This window comes from Cygnus atratus, chromosome 1 (genome assembly GCF_013377495.2).
Source record: "Cygnus atratus isolate AKBS03 ecotype Queensland, Australia chromosome 1, CAtr_DNAZoo_HiC_assembly, whole genome shotgun sequence".
Taxonomy (NCBI): domain Eukaryota; kingdom Metazoa; phylum Chordata; class Aves; order Anseriformes; family Anatidae; genus Cygnus; species Cygnus atratus.
Genome location: NC_066362.1, coordinates 100,646,209 through 100,658,393, shown reverse-complemented (window position 1 = coordinate 100,658,393; position 12,185 = coordinate 100,646,209). Strand labels below are relative to the sequence as shown.

General features: G+C 58.1%; 2 protein-coding genes and 1 non-coding gene across 4 annotated transcripts; all 3 read right to left on the bottom strand.

The window, feature by feature from the left end:
* Window positions 1-1,657: 1,657 nt before the first annotated feature.
* On the bottom strand, window positions 1,658-2,707 carry C1H12orf57 (chromosome 1 C12orf57 homolog). Of its 2 annotated transcripts, none has more exons than XM_035545812.2 (3): window positions 2,568-2,707; window positions 2,077-2,253; window positions 1,658-2,008 (listed from the first exon to the last, which is right to left on the bottom strand). In XM_035545812.2, the coding sequence occupies exons 2-3, from the start codon at window positions 2,198-2,200 to the stop codon at window positions 1,860-1,862; spliced, it is 273 nt and encodes a 90-aa protein (XP_035401705.1). In that variant the 5' UTR covers window positions 2,201-2,253; window positions 2,568-2,707; the 3' UTR covers window positions 1,658-1,859. The 2 variants fall into 2 exon arrangements, with proteins under 2 accessions (XP_035401705.1, XP_035401704.1); XM_035545811.1 differs by lacking the exon at window positions 2,568-2,707 and adding an exon at window positions 2,332-2,523.
* On the bottom strand, window positions 2,466-2,524 carry LOC118247817 (U7 small nuclear RNA). The gene has a single exon (XR_004778584.1). It is a non-coding gene; the product is annotated as a U7 small nuclear RNA (small nuclear RNA).
* Window positions 2,708-3,020: 313 nt separating the features above from the next.
* ATN1 (atrophin 1) lies at window positions 3,021-11,153 on the bottom strand. The gene is made up of 9 exons (XM_035545762.2): window positions 11,112-11,153; window positions 10,778-10,915; window positions 10,296-10,409; window positions 7,215-9,208; window positions 6,912-7,134; window positions 6,104-6,821; window positions 5,233-5,376; window positions 4,767-4,947; window positions 3,021-4,231 (listed from the first exon to the last, which is right to left on the bottom strand). The coding sequence occupies exons 1-9, from the start codon at window positions 11,136-11,138 to the stop codon at window positions 4,198-4,200; spliced, it is 3,573 nt and encodes a 1,190-aa protein (XP_035401655.1). The 5' UTR covers window positions 11,139-11,153; the 3' UTR covers window positions 3,021-4,197.
* Window positions 11,154-12,185: the final 1,032 nt, after the last annotated feature.

Below are 12,185 nucleotides of genomic sequence, written 5' to 3'. Positions count from 1 at the left end.
ACCAAAAGGCACAGAGTGCAAAACCCAACACTGCTCTCGCACCTGACTCACAGCCCCCTGCTCTCCCGGGCCTGGCTTCTTCACCACCAGCCCTTCCCAAAGACTGCAACGCTTCCAAGGGCAACAGGCACACAAGCCAGGCGGCTACCTACGATTGGGTGCATCTGATGCCCCTTCATTTGAAAGGTGGAAAGACAGAAAACTTCACAGGGGAGAGAACCTGCTCCTCTGCCTTTCCCTCTCCTCAGTCCCAGAAAATGCAGCACGCAGTTATACATTGTTCGTGTCGTTCTAATTCAGGCCGCTGCCAAAAGGGGCAAGCCCAGCCTTCCCTCCCTGTTGCCAGTCCTTGCAACATCCTGCTGCTATTTTTATCATTAGGTCTGACACCTTTGGTCACATCCAGGCAGAAAACAACAATACAGCCACAGCAGTTTCTGGTAGGAGCATGTGAGAGAGTTAGCGGTACTGACCTGTTGGTGACAGTGGTCTGGTTGCAACTGCTTGCTGAACAGCACCACCTTATATTCAGGATCGCATTACCTAGTATGTTTCAAGGAGCACATTTATAAGTGCTTGCTCTTGCAGAGAGATTTTGACAAATTAGAGGGCTGGGCTATCAAAAACCATATGAAATTTAACAACAGCAAGTGCTGGATTCTGCAACTGGGATGAGGCAACAGTGGCTATACATACAGACTGGCGGATGAGAGCCTGGAGATCAGCCCCACAGAAAGGGATCTGGGGTTTTGGTCAGCAACAAGTTGAGCATGAATCAAGCGTGCCCCAGCAGCCAAAGGGCCAACAGTACTATGGGGTACATCAGCATTGCTAGTTGTTTGAGGAAAGGGATTGTGCAGCTCTGCTCTGCACTGGTGCAGCCTCACCTTGAGTGCTGCATTCAGCTTTGGGTGCCACAATATATGAAGGACATAAAACTATCAGAGTGTTCAAAAGAGGGCTACAAAGATGGGAAAGTGTCTGGAGGGCAAGATGTATGATTAAGGGATAAGGTCCCTTGGTTTGTTCAGCCCAGAGCAGAGCAGGCTGAGGGGAGGCCTCATGGCGGCCTGCAGCTGCCTCACGAGGGGAGCGGAGGGGCAGGCGCTGAGCTCTGCTCTCTGGGGACAGCGACAGGACCCGAGGGAATGGCATGGAGCTGGGACAGGGGAGGGTCAGGCTGGGTGTTAGGGAAAGGTTCTGCACCCAGAGGGTGGTGGGGCACTGGGACAGGCTGCCCAGGACAGTGGTGATAGCAGCAAGCTTGTTGGTATTCAAGAAGCGTTTGGACAACACCCCTAGACACATGGTTTGAATTTTGGATGGTCCTCGGTGGCGCCAGGAGTTGCACTCAATGATCCTTGTGGGTCCCTTTGAACTCAGGATATTCTATGATTCTAGATGAGGCTTAGCATCTCTTAAATGATGTTTAAAAAAGCCAGTCACTTAGGTGCCAAGCCTTGTGCTTTCATACTAAGGTTTGCAGTAGCAGTTACATTTTTGCATAAGTTGGTACACACCAGCCCCTTGTAACAGTAGCTCAGGTTTCATCGGATGAAACATCAGATATGAAGTGGACATCCCTCTAGCGTCTCCTGAGTCAGGGAGAAGGATCCGTACCCAAAGATCAGCTCACGTCCCTTCACAAACCACTAAGGGCATTTTCAAGACGTTTTTTATTCGCAGACAGACAGACACACACGCACAAAGAAGCCAATTCCTTTCGGATCAACACCTCCCTCGTTCAACCTCTCCCTTCCTCAGGGCCGCCGGGCCAGCAGCGCAGGCAGCCCCTGTCCAAGCGAAGACATCTCCGCTCGGAGCGCCGCAGACCACCAGGGCCGGCGGAGCTCCGGCTTTCACGAGGTGGCCACTCCGCCGGTGCCGGCGCCGTGCGGCGGCAGGGTCATGGGCGGCAGGAACATGGCCTTGAGCTTGCCGGACATGCTGGCGATCTCCGGGTCCTGCGACTCGTAGGACTTGATCAGCCGGGCGAACTTGAGGACCCCTGCAAAGGGAGCGGCTGGGCAGCGGGCGCGGGGCAGGGCTCAGCCGGGCGGGGAGCACGGCACCCACCTTCGCCGTCGCTGCTGAAGCCGTAGGCTTTGATCACGTCCTGCTGGATCTGCGTGGCCACGGGCAGCAGGAACTGCAGCATCTTGCCCATGTCGTTGCACGCGTTGTCCCGGGCCTCGTCCATGCGCTGCGCGTTCTCGGGCGCCCCGAACGCCTTGATCACCTCGCCCAGCACCGCTGCGGGCACACGCGCGGCTCAGGGGCGGCCCCGGGACGCGACCCGCACCGCCCGCCGCCGCCCCCCCCACGCCTCACCCTTGGCCTGCTCGGCGCTCAGCGGCGCGGACGGGCCCTGCGCGGACGCCGCCATGTTGCTACCCCCCCCCCCCCACCTCAGCGCGTCGCGGCGCAGCGCATGCGCAGCCCCGCCCTATCGTTGCACCGCCAGGGGCGGCTTCCCGCGCGCGGGAAACCTGCTGGACAAATACTAAAAGAGCTGAAATCACTGCGCCGAGGCGGGCCCGCGCCGCTCCCACGCCGCTCCCACCCACCGCCAGGTCACGGTGAGGGGGAAGCTTTCCGTGCGATGTCCCCCAGGCGGCTCCCCGTGCCGCCCCCTGTGCCAGGCACCGCTCGGTCCCCGCCGCAGCGGCCGCAGCTTCGCGCAACGAGGCCCCGCCGCGCAGCGCCGGCCGTATGCAAATCCCCCGCTCCCGATTGGCGCAGCGGCCGCGGGTGTGTTGAGGGGAGCGCCGCGATTGGCGGGAGCGGGGCGGTGGCGGGGGGGGCGTGGCTTCACAAGGCCCCGCCCCCAGCAGCGGTGGGCGGGGGCTGGTAGCGGCGGAGGAGCCGCGGTCCCTTGTGGGGGGGGGAGCGAGGGGATGGCGGGGGGGGGGCGGGGCGCTGCTGGCCCCCCCGGCTGCGATAAATGAACACAACGGAGGCTGTTTCCGGAAGGGTGTTTTTTTTTGTTGTTGTTTTTTTGTTTTTGTTTGTTTGGTTTTGCTCATTTGTTTGCTTTTTTAAGAGCTTCATATATATATTTTTATATATAAATTATTAGCATGTGGTTGGGGGGGGGAGGAATCGGGAGGGCGTAGGGGGGTGGTGTTGCGGGTGTGTTTCCACAGCTGCGCTGCCGGTTGGTTTTCTCCTTCCGTTTAATGGATAAGTAAATATATATATATATATATACGGGGGCCGGTCGGGTTATACAACCGTGAGGTCGGACACGCACGCGGGGGTAAGGGGGTGGGGTGGGGGGGTCACAAGTTGCTACATAAAACTGCCACGTCTATAACAGGATGTGCATGACTTAAAGTACACCGAGGAGAAGGGGGGCGAGGGGCAAGGGGGCCGCCGCGGCCTCGGGGTGGGACGGTCCCGGGGTGCGACCTCGCAGGCCCCCATCGGCGCTCCCGGTGGGGCTGGCAGGGTACAGGGGTGGTGGCTGCTTGACGAGTCCGGTGGTGGTGCTTCGCACCTCGTGGCCGTATCCGTCCCCTCGAGGTGTGGGAAGGCAGCCCTACACCTTGCAGGCAAGTCTCGTGGTGCTTGGCACCCAGTTGGCCGGGACCAACGCCTTGGCATCAGGCAAGAGAAGCCGTTTTTGAAGGGGTCCAGTAATGCCGCGTTTGCATCTGAAGGGATTTCGGAGATTTGGAAGCCACGCTGGAAAAGTTCCGCTTTGTTTTTCTGTCTCACTAAGCAGTACCTTACATCTAAAGTGTGTGTGTGTGGGGGGGGGAGGAGGCGTCTTGAAAAAAGGCTCTGCTGGGTTTTGCATCATGAACGTGAAGTCCTGCAATGCTTTACGCTTTTTACTTAACATAACTTCCCTCAAAACAAAGGATGGAGCTGCTGCAATCTTGGATTCACACCAGTCTTTGTCTTTTTGAGCTCTTTACGACGCTGGTTTCAGTCACTTCAGAGCCGTGCTGAAATCGCGTGCCAATCATTTCGCGTCTGTCGCTGGCGTTTCGATCCCTCCCTGTTTTCTTTTCTCCACTTTCTGCTCCCAGGATGCCATCCTCTACTTTCGTCCCATCCTCTCTTGCAGTCTGCTGCATGGTGGGATCAAGATGTGTAACTCTGCAGCTTCCCCTCCCCCGGGATTTGGCTGATTGATTGCTCCTCTTCAGAGAAAGACATGAGGATGTCGTGTTGACAGTAGGAGTCCATTTAAAGGGGTTTGTCACTTTCTTTCTTCAGGTGACTAGGATAAAGACGAACAAGGTGATTATGAGGGAGAAGACACAGGGATAAAAGATGTAGTATTGTGCACTGCCTTTTGCTAGCCTAGTCCTGCATGACAGTGCAGGTTTGGAAAACCCTGCAAATCCTTCAGGGAAGAGCTGCTATCCAAAACATAAAATACTGCATTTCTCTCCCAACGTGCTTCCCTGTGCACTCGCGAAAGCCTCATCCTGGCAAAAGCATGCAGCCCTTGTGAATGTTTGGTATTTTGGCACAGGTATCAGTTAGTCACAACCGCATTATCATGTGTGAAACACGCTGGTTTTCCCCCCCTGCTGAGGACAGGAGCTGAAACCCCACAACAACCTCTGGCCAACAGCGACCTCCCCTACGGGGCTGTGCCCCATAGCAAGCAACCCCTGCACCCAGCGTGGGGCCACGCTGGAGCCACCCACCTACAGGGAAACATGCCCCTGGCCCCCCACTTCTGCCCTCCTCAGGCCAAGGCTGGCCAGCATGTGAGCAAAGAGCGTTCTGCGAGCGGGTCCGTGCACCTGTAGTAATCCTCCTGCGTGGGGAGCGGCACTCCGTGCAGAGGGTGGTGGGCGTGAAGCCACTGCTGCTGCTCCAGAGCCAGGCGCTGCAGCTCAGCTGACTGCGCGTGCATGGCCTGGAGCTGGTGTGCTGCTGACATGGGTGCAGAGAGAGACCCCGGCAGGTCCCTGTAGGGTGCAGCTGCAACCACAAACGAGAGAATAAACAAGTTAATATAACAGCTCCGTCCTTGCCTGTGGTCCCACAGCTCGGTTGAGGCTCTATGGCACTAACTCTTCCAGCCCTGCCAACGTGCAGGACTTGCTCAGCCCCTGATACTGCAGGCCTGTCCTACGCCACGCCAGAGCTCTGTCTATCTATAATAAACCTTCGTCGGGTCTTGCGACCCCCTTGCGACCACCCTGCCCCTTGGAGCTCTGCTGACGCTCTTCAAAGGAGACCAGCAGAACCCGCGAGCATTCTTACCGAAAAGCTGGTGGCGCAGCACTTCGTTCTCATGTAGGGGGTGAGGGAGAAGAGGGTTGGGGATAGTTCCAGCTGGGTATGGTATCCGAGTGAGATGCGATCCCGAGGCAAGTGGGTCAATAAGGGGGTGAACAGAGGCTGAGGCTGGGAAGAAAAAGACATCAAAAGCTACTTGTCCCATGCTTTGTAAGTCACACAGGGAAGGCACAACAATGAAACAGACATGGAGATGGTCATTTTGTGTTAGGGGTGGAATGAATGACTTCAACACCAGGCAATGCAGTAACATCTCCCTTTGCCTGCACTGAATTTCACACGAAGCAGTCTGGCATAGCTCTGTCCCCATATTCCTCAGGGAGAAGTACTGCTCCTTAGAGCCAATTCTGAAAGGACCTGCAAGTCTGCACTACTCTTTCCAGTATTTTGGACTCACCGCCAGGCCATTAATTTGTACCTGTTGCTATCTCTGAGTAGTTGTGGACGATTAGCATGGGTGTCTGCGACTCAGCTACCAGATCCCACTGACATCTCACAGTACCTCAGCAGCCACAGCACTTTTTTTTTTTCTGTTATATTGTAGTCTGGACTTTGCTTCCATGAGATTTGCATCACTAAACTGCTTTTACCTTGCTGTCCTGTAGGATGAGGAAATGGGACTACACCTCAGTTCTGAGGTCGGTGTCTTACTGGGAGTGCGGACGAGGCCAAATGACCACGAGGTTGACCTTCTCTGCCTGAAGATGTGGATCTGGGGCCCTCAAAGTCTTGTGTCAGCAGAATGTGGGCTTTGCCAGGACAGAAGGAAGGAGTGCAAGGGGGGCGGGAAGCGGAGCAAGGCAGGAAGCAGAGCACTGCTTTGCGCCGTCCTTACCTGCGTGTATGGCATCCTGCTGGTGGAGGTGGAGGTGGGAGTGGATGTGGGAATGCTGATGGTGATGGGGTGTCACATTGAGCATCTGCAGCCGGGCCAGAGGGTCGTTGCTGAGAGCAGCCACCCGCTCGGCATGCTGACGCTCGGCCGCCAAGCGCTCGGCGTACGACATGTCGGGGCGCAGGGTCGGGCCGGCTGCCAGCGCCAGCCTCTCCCGCTCCAAGTGGCCCAGCCCTGGGTGGAAGGGAAAGGCAGGATGAAGGCCGGGGGCCGTCTGCAGACTCAGCCCGCCGTGGCGTGGGAATGGATCCATGGCAGCAGCGGGCACGGCGTGGAGCTGCTCCAGCTCGGCTGGCTTGACTTCAAACCCAGGCTTGAGGCGCTCGCGCAGGTCGCGGTCCCTCAGGTCTCGCTCGCGGGCTTCCCTCTCCCTCAGCTCTCGCTCCCGCGTGGCTGGGTCGCTGCTGTAGATGGCCGGCACGTTGTAGCCCAGCAGGCCCGGGTCGACGGCGCCCAGCGGCACGTAGAAAGGGTGGTTGCGGTTGCTGGGGGACATGACGTGGGGCCGCGCGTATTCGCTGAGCGTGCGGAGGGCCGGGGTGTCGGGGCCCAGGTAGGGCGGCACGGTTGCGACGGCGCTGCCCTGCTCAAAGGAGGGGCGGTGGGGGACAGGCCCGAGGGACGAGCACTCCACCGGCCGGCCCTCCTGGGCCATCTTCTGCAAGACAGAAAGGAAACAACATCAGGGTCCCAGCGGGGAACCACCAAGGGCATCCTCGAGCACCGGCTGTGCCCCCACCACACCTACCACGCTCCTCTCCAGCTCCCGCTCCTTCTCCCGCTCCCGTTCCTTCTCTCGCTCTCGCTCCCGCTCCCGCTCCTTCTCTTCCCGCGCCTTCTGCTCAGCCTCTCTCCGCACTTTCTCCACCAAGTCCGCCCTTTTCTTGGCCAGCTTGGAGCCGTCCAGGGGTACGAAGTACAGGTCTGTGCGGGAGCAGGAGTTGAAGCCGCGGTCCAGGTGCTTGTTGAACCTGGGAATGAGAAGGGAAGCGTGTCGGTATGGCAGGGGGACAGGGCACGGGGACGGGGACGGGGACCCCGCTGCCCCCACCTGGCCGACTGGCTGGCATGACTTGGCACATCCACCACCTTGGGGGGTGGCGAGGGGCTGCGAGCGGGCGGCACAGGGCTCTCAGGGGGCTCGTACTCCTCCGACGGCTCCTGCTTGATCTGGGCAGCACTGAGCGGCAGCGGGGGCGGCGGGGGGGCTGGGGCAGCCATGCTCCCCGCCAGCGGTGGGGCAGGTGGGGCTGGTGAGGGGGCTTTGTAGCCACCGGCCACTGGGGAGGAGGCCACACGGTAGCCCGGAGGGGTCGCTGCCCGGAAAGGGGCAGCCGAGGAGGCTGGGGGCGAGCCTGGCTTGTAGGGCGCTGGGGGCTGGAAGGTGGGGACAGGGGAAGCCGCCCGCTTCCCATATGGGGCCACGGCCGAGGGGGGCACCGGGGGTGAGATGGTCTTGTAGGGGGCCGTGGAGGGGGAGGCCATGGTGGCGATGACGGTGGAGAGGGTGGTGGCCGCAGAGGTGACTGGAGGGCCAGCCCCATGGGCTGGGGAAGGGGGTGGCGGTGGGGGGAAGGTGTAGGTGGCAGGACTCTGCCCCTGGGGGTGAGTGCACATGGCGGGGTAGCTTCCCTGGGAAGAGGTGGAAGAAGAAGAGGAAGAGGAGGAGGAAGAAGAAGAGGAGGAGGAGGAAGGAGCGGTGGCAGAGGGCGCCTGGCTGTAAGTGGCCTGGCTGTGGGGAGGGTAGAGGCGCAGCCCATACGTGGCATGAGAAGGGTGATGGCTGTTGGACTCTAGGGCATGGGGATAGCCCCCAGAGGACTGGGGGGGGGGCGCTGCTGCTGCTGGGGAGACCCCCCCGCCACTTCCATGGCCATGGTGGTGCTGCTGGGGCGGCTGCTGGTGATGGGGAGACTGACTGGGGAAGGAGGCTGCGGGGTGGGAGCTGGCATTGCCCAGGGGACGGCTGTAGGGGGGTGGCCCCTGGCTCCAGACAGGCTGGGAGGGAAGGGAGGGCTGGGTGTACTTGGGGGGCTGGCTGGACACGGAGAGGCCGCTGGGTGGGGGGAAGGAGTGCCCGTAGGAGGCCGTGTAACTGGGCAGGGGCTGGGCTGGAGAGGGCTGAGGGTACTGGGCGGAGGAGCTGGAGGTTGGCAGAGATGGAGGGGCGTAGGGGTAGCGTGAGGGGGCCAGGGGTTGCGCCTTGTCCTGCCCCATGCTGTGGGGTGACGGGAGGTGCCCGCTCAGAGCCTGCCCCGCCATCCCCGGGGAGCTGGAGGTGGCCCCCACGTTGTTCAGCGGGCGCAGGGCCGGCGGGGGTGGCAGGTTGGCGGAGACGTGGGGGAAGGAAGGTGCCGAGGCCGGGGGGGCAGCCGGAGGGTTGACTGGGGAGGTCTTTTGAGGTGGCAGCCCCCCAACCACCGATGCCAGGGAGATAGGGGTGGTGGGCGGTGGGTTGTGCTTGGTGCCAAGGGTCTGCTCGCGACCCCCTGATGCTGAGAGGCCCCCTGCTCCGCTGGCAATTTTGGCCCCAACCTGAACCACATTGGCTGTGGGATAGAGAGGAGCGTGGGTGGAGGAGGAGGAAGAGGAAGAGGAGGAGGAGGAAGAGGAGGAGGAGGAGGGGGCAGAAGAGGCTGCAACCGCAGAAGAGGAGGAGGTGGGTGTCTGTGGGGCTTGAGCCTGGAAAATTCGGGAGGCCTGGCCCTCCAGCTGGGAGTGGTAGGGGCCCACGGGAGGGCCCTGGGGGTGGACCTCCCCTGGCAGACCAAAGCCAGGCTCAGGTGGACGGGCCAGGTTGTCGGGAGGGGGGGCAACCGGAGGGCTCTGGGGGAAGAGCGGAGGGTGGTGGTAGGAGTGAGACGGTCCCTGGGACAGCACGGAGGAGGAGTCGGAATCATTCTCCACACTGCCAGGGCTGTAGACGCTGGGCGAGGTGCTCCTGTTATCCTGGTCGATGTCCCGTGGGTCACTGCTCATCTCATCGTTGAAGCTGTGGCCGTCGAGGCTGTCAACATCGGACGGGGATGGAGGACAGGGTAACTCCTGAAGCAGAACGAGGAAGGAGAAGTTATGCGGTCTCCCAGACCACACACAACACTTATAACTCTGACCTTCATCTGCTAGCCCTGGGACTAAAAAAGCACACGGACGGAAGGAGACTTCATCTGGTAAGGCATAAAAAGCACCAGACCTCCTGCCTCTCCTCAGAGCAGCAGCTCCAGTGCTCTCAGGTACTTCATGTGTACCACACACCTGGGGAGGAGGCGATGCGTGTCTTGTATTCGGAGGTGCAGGTAACTGTTACAGGTGAGGCTGAGAATTAACGCATATAAAAGGTCCTAGCACCACCGGGAATAGGCCGCTGGCCAATGCACAACCCAGTGCTACCACCAGGTGGCACAAAGCTGCACACACGAACAGCAAGGGGAGGTAGTGCTGCCAGCACAGCCCCTAGACCCACAGTGGCTCTTCTCCTTCATGCAGGGCTTTCCTCATCACCTCCCTTCCTCGGCAAGGAGACCCGTTCCCCGTTGCCCCCCTGAGCATGTCCTCTCTCTGCCTCACTCCTTACCAGCACTTCTGTGCTTCCAGTTCCCTGCTCCAGTTCCCTACAAGAGCCGGAGGCTTCCTCCAACTGCCCGATCACTGACTCAGCCCAGCGTTGGCCTTTCAGAAAAGCCCTGCTTTAACTATGCATCACGCAGGTGTGAGCAGATTTTGCACATTTCGGGACTGGTACAACCACCACCTGGAGCCTGCCATGGCTTAAGCATCTGTGGTTTACGTTATTCTGTTGGAGGAATAGAGGTAGAGTCCAACCTGACCGAAAGCTGCATGCAGAGCCAGTGGGTGACCCAGCTCCTGCCACAGAGCCGGGGAAGGCAGGGCACGCAGCAGTCCCCCTCAGACAAGGCTAAATAAAGAAAGAGAACCTTCATCTGCTCGGTTATCGCTTTTGGTGGCTTTTCTGCAGCCAGCCACGTGTCACTTAGGCTCTGCCTGTGTAAGACCTGTAGAGCAAAACTTGAGTTGCCAGGGCTCCCCAGCAGCCAGAATCTCAAGCTAGGCAGGTGTGAGCAGCACAGGTAGGGCCCAGTGTGTGCCAGTAACCACTGCAGTCAGAACTCACCTCAGTTTTGGTCTTTTTGGGAGCATTGCTGTCCTCCCCCTCGCTCTCCGAGATCTCTTCCGTTCGCCCCTGCTTGCTGCCTTTGGGAGTGCAGGATTCCTCCACCCGGCCTTTCTGTAAGGGAGAGAAGGAGAACAGGGGGGTGGGAGGGCCACAGGAAAACTTCCCATCCTGCCAGGCCTTCCCAGCCTGCAGCAGGCGAGATACAGCCACCACGACACCTGCGTTGCATAGCTTAGCAGACAGTGGGGCATGGACAGTAGGATGTCGTAGCGAGCCAGAGAAAGGCAAAAATCAGTATTAAAAAGGGCAGGTGAGACTGAAAACTGGTTTGTAGGAAATATTGGGAAGTACAGGGTGCTGAGGACAAAAGAAGGGCTCCCACCCATTCCAGGTAGCTAACGCAGCATGGGTTGCATAGTAGATCTCATATGGTACGCATGGCTGGATCCCCCCCATGCCTGCCTACTAGCTTATACTACCTTTGTCGCTTGTCGGGACTTCTCAGCTTTGCCATCGCTGCTGGAGGTGCTGACGCCACCGGGGGAAGCTCGACCCCGTGACCTGAGCTCCTCTCGGGGCCCTGGAGTCTCTTTCTTCCGTCCACTCCGCATTGACATCTAGAGAGGGATGATTAGATCAGTCCTGCTTTGCACCTCGCTCTACTCCTGCCCTGTCTCCTAGCCTCCCAAAGCCCTGAACCCATGGCCCTGGCACTCCACCCTACCAAACTCATGGTCACTGTCTTTGCTGTGAACCTCAGTCCCACCCCACTGCTCCTGCTGGGTTCCCAGCTCCCTCTCCCACCCCAAGTACCGAGTCCTTGTTCTGTCGTGTCTTCATTCTTTTGGGTGCGGGACCCCCATTCTCCTTGGCCCGGTTTGATGAAAACATAAATTTTTATTGCTCTGCAGCTCCCTTCTGCTCTTCCTGGGGAGACTGAGATGGAGAAGAGCAAGTCTTCTGGAACGGAGGGCTTACACCAGCGCTGCAACAAGATTCTGGTGTGTACTGAAAGGCAGACAAGGAGATGGGAGGGGAGAAAGAGTGAGTATACTGTGTGGGACACCCTTTTGTGGTTTGTTATAGAAGTATGACAAAATTATTACTGTTTCTTTTGTTATTGTTCACAGATGCAAGGATCTTTACCAAGAATGCAATAAACTTTCCCATCAGTAGGGGAAAAGATTTGGCTGCTGTCATCTCTGATTTCCAATTTCTAGGATTGATACACACAATGCAAGGCAGTCGTGATGCAACAATAACTTTTTGGAGGAAGCAGGGAGGAATGGTTATCAGTATGTTGATTTTTCCCTGAAAACATTTTAGCATTTCCATTTCCTTGTTTATTTGATCTTAAAAGAGAGAGATGATAAAAAAATATAATAGGAGAATGCTTTAAAGAGATCCTAATGGCTATTTTTCTAACTTCAGAAGTCCCTTTTTGCACTCGTCGTCAGTGCATTAAGTTACACTAACTGGCCATGTGCTGTCATTAGCTAACTCTGTGTAATGAGCCCCCAGAGGTCTTTGCTGCAAAGAGTATTGTACAGCCCTGGCCTCCCCAGAGCATATGCACATGCACACATGTACCAGCATGTTATGCAGAAAATGTGACGAGTCCTGCTCATGCTGTTCAGTGTTCAAAGTACACGAATAGGTACAAGAATATGCATTTAGCTTTGATTTTGCATGACGCAAACAGAATCAACACTGTTTAGGTTGGAGCATCTCCTTAGGCCTCCTTCCTCCCCATACACTGGGTTGTTACCAGAAATGCGCAGCACATCCTTGCACTTTGCAACAGGAGGAAGATTTCCAAGCTCCCTCTGAATAAACTTGCAGATTTGTGCTGTGTCCTGAAAGCACGGATATTTAGATATTTAACAC

Coding starts and splice junctions, on each gene's coding strand:
- C1H12orf57 (XM_035545811.1), bottom strand. CDS start 2,386: ATGGCGGCGTCCGCGCAGGGCCCGTCCGCGCCGCTGAGCGCCGAGCAG. Junction 2,254..2,331: donor GAGCGCCGAGCAGGCCAAGG/GTGAGGCGTGGG, acceptor GTGTGCCCGCAG/CGGTGCTGGGCGAGGTGATC. Junction 2,009..2,076: donor CTTCAGCAGCGACGGCGAAG/GTGGGTGCCGTG, acceptor CTCCCTTTGCAG/GGGTCCTCAAGTTCGCCCGG.
- ATN1 (XM_035545762.2), bottom strand. CDS start 11,138: ATGAAGACACGACAGAACAAGGACTCG. Junction 10,410..10,777: donor AGTCCCGACAAGCGACAAAG/GTAGTATAAGCT, acceptor TCTCCCTTACAG/AAAGGCCGGGTGGAGGAATC. Junction 6,822..6,911: donor GGGAGCTGGAGAGGAGCGTG/GTAGGTGTGGTG, acceptor TCTGTCTTGCAG/AAGATGGCCCAGGAGGGCCG.